Here is a 6,314-nt window from a genome sequence, read left to right as displayed (position 1 = left end):
GAAGACCAAAGTAACAATACTGTAAACAACTAAAAATTACGAAAACAAAGTATCTGACAATTGAAAAACTAAACTAATTACTAAACTAAAACTAACAAAATAAAACAAAACTAAACTAAAAATAAATCTTGTAAAACTTACGTGCCCAATAAAGCCTAACCTCCTACAAGTATTTAAAGAGTTAAGATTATAATCCTAACCAACCTACTACTTCTAACCGCCTCCTTTAAAACAAGTTGGGCTTTTTGTAACAAGGCCCAATCTACCAAACACTTCCAACTAACAACGAGATTCTACCACGCGTGTTCGATTGGGCTAGGCTCTGCCCGATCGGGCCCGGTCAACATTGCAGCGAGCTGGGCCTTTTTAATCTTGGATTTGTAACTTGTGCTTTTATATTAATTGGCCCAATTTCCTTCTTCTTGATATTCAAGTATTGGACTTGTAATAAAATTAGTATTCCAAATGAATCGAGCCCTTAATCACCAAATTAAATTCCTTTGATTAGGCCTTGGGCTTCAAATATACGATCATAAAATACAACTCAACTCTAATATTTTTGTAGTAGCTCAATAAGGTCGGGAATTGTCATAAATATGCAAATTCCTACAAAATAATGTCAACTCTACAAAAACACTAGAATACGTATATTAGTAATAAAAATAGTTCCGTAGAGCTCAAATAAGCACAAATATGACCGTGGGACGGGGAATAAAAATACATATAAAATAGACTCATCATAATTGATATTTCATCTGATGATGAGGAAGATGAAGAGTTCATTCAAGTAGAGCTAAACCCAGAGACACCTGAACAAATGGAGGATGAAGATGACCTGGAATTTGATCCTGGAAGCTACAAACAATCAAAGGACAAGAAGGACAATGTTCGAAATGACTAGATTTTTGTAGTTTTTATTTTTTTTAGGATTCTTAGTTTCATTTTCTGCATTTCAATTATTACATTTTCAGTAAAGCAATAAGTGGCATGTCCATAGTGAGTCAATAAACCTATTGAGTTGCGTAGGTTATTCGAACTCATTTTATTTCATTACTCTATTCATTTTCCTACTCAGCAATCAAATGCTATTTAGTTTCTTGTCAAATAATTCATTTATTTGCCAATGAATTCATTTCGTTCTTAAATCATCCATTTCGTATCGCTACTTCAATTAGCCATTTCTTACTCCAATATATTCCAATAATTTATTTCTAAACTCCGGGAAATCATGGGAATTATTTTCTTTATTATTATGATGCTTTATTTAAATGTATGGTTGGTTAGCATTCAATATTTGATTGATCAAGCTGCAATTTTGGGAATTGTAATTTTGCAATCTCAATTTGTTAGCTTAAAATTTAAATGTGTATGTACGAAGGGTGTAAGTTAGTTAGATGGATGTCTAACTTGAGAGCTAACCAAGACCATAATTAATAAAGACTCTTTGTTTAATTCAGGCGAAGACAGATGGCAGGAGGAAGTGGTAAAAATAATGATGGAGGAGAACTAAGTGAGGTTGGGAGACAGTTGGCAGCGGTCGCCCAACAATTAGCTAGGAACTCAACCAATAATGGAGATGCTCAGGGAGAGCTATTCAAGAAGGTGGCACAAAGCAAGCCACCAACTTATCAAGGAGAGGTTGATCCAACAGTACTGGAAAACTGGTTAAGGGAGTTTGAGAGATTATTTGGGGCAGTAGGGTACCCAGAAGTTCGAAAGTGGGTTGTGCTACCTATTATCTCAGAGGTGAAACTGACCTTTGGTGGCAACAAAATGAAGCTACCATCAAAGCATTACCTTGGTTTAACTGGACTATGTTCCAAGAGAAGATTAGGGACAAGTTTTACCCTAGATTATTACGGAAACAGAAAGCTGAGGAATTTTCAAGCCTAGCAATGGGAGTGATGTCGATCACTGAGTACTATACAAAGTTTATCGAGCGGTCACAGTTTGCCCAAGAGTCTGTTTCTACAGAAAAGGCAAAAGCTAGGAAGTTTGAGACTGGATTGACTACTGATTTGCAACTAAAGCTGTGTGGACATGTGTTTGAAACCTTGGATGAGGTGTATGGTAGAGCTGCACACCTGTATGCGTTGGAGTTGAAGAATAAGAAAGAGTTAGGTGAGGTGGAAGGAAAGGAAAAGAGAAAAGAGAAAAGAGAAATTAGATGGGGCAAAGTACTGGAAACCCGCATGGTAACCAAAATAATTTCAAGAAGCAAAAGTACCACCATGAAAGAATAAAAGGGAAGGACATCACATGGAGATCCTAATCTTAAAAAGAAGGGGGGGGGGGGGATATGGCGAAATCGATAGACGCTACGGACTTAATTGGCTTGAGCCTTAGTATGGAGACCTACTAAGTGAAAACTTTCAAATTCAGAGAAACCCTGGAATTAATAAAAATGGGTAATCCTAAGCCAACTCCTTTTGTCAAAAGCAAAAAATAAAGATTCAGAAAGCAACAATAAAAAAAGGATAGGTGCAGAGACTCAAAGGAAGTTGTTCTAACAAATGGGGTTGACTGTGCTGTGTTGTTCTAAGAATTCTTCCATCGAACCCCCACTCCAAAAAGGTTGAAGAATATACAACAACAACAACTTCAACAAAAATAATTTCCAAGGCAATAATCGTCAAGGTGGACGAAACTTCAATGGAGGGAATAGGAACTCAAACCAAGGAAATAATAAGGATGAAAGGCATTATTTCTGTAAGAGGTGCATAAATAATCACCCTGGTAAGGATTGTGAGGGTAATTTGGTTACTTGTCGTGCTTGCAACAAGCTAGGGCACAGGGAGTATGAGTGCTTTTCCAAAAATCCTAATCGCAACAAGCAGGGCAACAATCAAAGAGGGGCTCAAAGGAACTTTCAGGGAAATTACAACTATTCAGGAAACAAAAGGGCACAACAGAATGGAGCGAAGGGCAATAACAATGGGAATTATCAGGTGAAGAGTGGAGCTCCAGGCAAGTTGAATGTGATGAGTAGACATAAGGCCGATTCCACGAAAGATGTTATCACTGGTACCTTTTCTATTAACTCTATTCTTGTTAAAGTTTTGTTTGATTCTGGTGCAACTTTTTCTTTCATTTCAAAGGTCATTGTTTCAAATCTATCCCACTGTTTGAACACGGGAGGGGTAGTGCAGTGTACTAAAACCTTTAGGGATGTGCCATTAAAAATCAAGGGAAAAGTGTTTCTGTCTGACCTCATCGAGTTTGGGTTAAGCGACTTCGATATCATTCTGGGAATGGATTGGTTAAGCAAGTACAGTGCATAGATTAGTTGCCGATCACAGAAGGTAAAGATGATTACAACTGAGAATGAGTTGGTGACATACTAGAAGCATGGTGAGGCAAAGTGCCCAAAGATCATATCTGTGTTGTTGAAGTTGGGAAAGTACATTAAGAAAGGGCATCCAGTATATTTTTGTAGTATGAGGAACTTAAAGCATGAAGAGGCAGCTAAGCCTGAGGATATAGATGTGGTGAATGAATTTCTGGATGTGTTTCCAGAAGAGATTCCTGGAATGCCACCTAAGAGGGAAATTGACTTCACAATAGAGTTAGTCCTAGGAACATCACCAATTTCTAAAGCACCATATCGAATGACACCTGTAGAGATGAGCGAGTTAAAGGAGCAATTACAGAATTTATTGGAAAAGGGTACATTAGACCAAGTGCATCGCCTTGGGGAGCGCCATTGTTGTTTGTTAAGAAAAAGGATGGAAGTATGAGGTTATGTATTGACTACAGGGAGTTGAATAAGGTCACTATAAAGAACAAGTACCCATTACCAAGAATCAATGACCTATTCGACCAATTGAGAGGCGCATCTGTGTTTTCTAAGATTGGTTTAAGGTCTGGATACCATCAGTTGAGGATCGCAGACGAAGACATTCCCGAGACTGCATTTAGAACAAGAATGGACATTACGAGTTCACAATAATACCATTTGGATTGACGAATGCTCCAGCAATCTTTATGGACTTGATGAATAGGGTATTCCATCCATTTATGGGCAAGTTTGTCGTAGTGTTCATAAATGATATACTGGTGTATTCAAAGAATAAAGAGGAACATGTAGAACATTTGCGGGCAATTCTACAAACCTTAAGGGAGAACAAACTTTATGCGAAGTTTTCTAAAAGTGAGTTTTGGTTGGAGAAGGTAGCATTTCTGGGTCATTTGGGTTCCAAGGATGGAGTAGAAGTAGATCCAGCAAAGATTGAGGCGGTGAAAGGATGGCCTACACCAAAGACTGTGTCTGATATTACAAGTTATAAACCACCCAAATAACCAAAAAAAAAATAAAAAAAATCCAAAGAGACTCTAAAACAAGTAAAATTAGTCATCAGACCCGTTTGTGCCCACCTCAAACTGCTTGCAGTCACAAGCCTCGATCAACCTTTGACTCCACTCTATCACCAATAGGCAAGAGTGCACATCAGACTTGTCTCCAGCTTGTGTTGCTCCATGCTTAGGAGCCCTTTCCACACTTAGCTAGCGCCCTCATCGCCAATAGACAAGGGTGTGCACGCACACGGATCTGGTGTCAAAACACTCGTACTACGAGTTACAACTCACAGTCACACCAAATTTTAACAATCTATTTCCCTACACTATTTTCTTTTAATTACTCTTTAGGTTTTTTGGATCAAGCGAGTCCATGGATCAGGTCAAATAGGATTTGGGTCTGTAATTGTTAGAGCATACAAACCTAGACCTGTTGGGTCTAAATTCTTTGGATCCAAACCCAAAAAGATGGATCAAGTCTAATCAGGTCTAGATCAAGTCTTGCACCTATTGCCATTCCTACTCTAAAGTCTAAAGAGAAAAATTAGTGCAAATTGCGTAGATGCATACCTCATTTTACCAGACATTCAATCACCCAAATTTTTAAGGGAATAAAGAATAAATGGAGGGAGCTTTTTGAGACAGAAGCTGGACTTTATAAGCTTTAGCTTATTTTTAAACTTTCAGCTTCAGGAACAACAAAATGACAAGCAAACAGCTATTTAGGCAAACAGCCTCCAAATCATGGTGCAAGCTAAAGATGAGAGCAAGCTTATTATAGCAAAGAAGGCATACACAAGAACTGCATATCTGCCTAATGGAATTTATCTAGTAACACAAATCCGTAGTTTTTTAATTTAATTAGCTGCGTCTTTTAGCTAGTATAAACATACAATACTTTGGTTTATGCATAGATTGTGATAAATTGTTATCAGTTACAGCAGGTGAAAGTTGAACAGGTCTTTATTCCAAATTACGTCGAATTTGAGGCAGTCTAATAGCAAATAATTAGAACTAATGTATTTTTTCAGGTTAGTTTAACATACATACGTGTATGATGGTTACATTTTACCAAATTCTGTCCTTGTTCTTTTAATAAGTCAATAAGGGAACAAAGTCATTTTTTCTATTATTTAGCCTACAACCGAGTTTCAAGGATCCAAGATAGGCAATTACGGTGAAATGAAGAATCATAGTAACATACACACCAGACTTTAGATATGGGGACATCAATCCAGAATTCATTATTAGTCTCACTTGAATTTAATTGTAAGTAGGGAACTTGTATGCTTTAGTGTGGATAAAAAGTTAAGGACTGTAGTTAGCTTAAAACTGAGAATAGATGCTCCCTTTAATAGTTACAATGACTTGTGAATTAAGCTTACCAGATTGAGGGAGTCAGCAAAGTCATTGAGCTCCAGCTATTGCTGTCATCTCGTCCAAAAATAAATGAGTTTCCAATGCTTGGTCCATGCCTATGAGGCTATGACTTGAAGGCCTAGGACGGCTGGATGCTCGTTGCAAAAAGGAAGACTACATTTCCAAAAGCAAAGTATCAAAAATGATCAGCTGCACAAACAGGGTGTTATAATTTAGCAGGGAAAATGAAGTTCATTCAAAGCATTCTGAACATTGTAATTAGAGGGTCTGACTGCTTATTTCCAAACCCAGCAGATTATATCAATTTTTATTATTCTTACCTTTGAAGAGTCACTGCTGCTCCCTTTATTGATTAGAGATTCAAAAATTGCTAGAAACAGGTAATAGAAAAGACAACGAGAATGACAGCGGACAAATACTCATGTGTTGCCTTGGACCCATTGCCATCCCTACTGTATAGAGAAAAAAAAATTAATACTAAATTGCATATACGCATATTCCGATTTACCTGCCATTCAATTAACCCAATTTTTAAGGGAAAAATGAATAAATGGAGAGGAGCATTTTGAGACTGAAGCGGGACATTATTAGCTTTTATCTTATTTTTAAACTTTCAGTTTCAGGTATAATAATGACAA

General features: G+C 37.3%; 1 protein-coding gene across 1 annotated transcript; it reads left to right on the top strand.

Moving 5' to 3' along the window:
* The first annotated feature begins 1,467 nt into the window (after positions 1-1,467).
* On the top strand, positions 1,468-3,281 carry LOC110727242. Its single transcript, XM_021906809.1, has 3 exons — positions 1,468-1,746; positions 1,830-2,195; positions 2,742-3,281. The coding sequence occupies exons 1-3, from the start codon at positions 1,468-1,470 to the stop codon at positions 3,279-3,281; spliced, it is 1,185 nt and encodes a 394-aa protein (XP_021762501.1).
* The last annotated feature ends 3,033 nt before the right edge of the window (positions 3,282-6,314 follow it).

The sequence above is a fragment of the Chenopodium quinoa genome, unplaced genomic scaffold (genome assembly GCF_001683475.1).
Source record: "Chenopodium quinoa cultivar QQ74 unplaced genomic scaffold, ASM168347v1, whole genome shotgun sequence".
Classification (NCBI taxonomy): domain Eukaryota; kingdom Viridiplantae; phylum Streptophyta; class Magnoliopsida; order Caryophyllales; family Amaranthaceae; genus Chenopodium; species Chenopodium quinoa.
The sequence above is the reverse complement of the archived record's forward strand: the minus strand, read 5'-3'. Positions and strand labels throughout refer to the sequence as shown.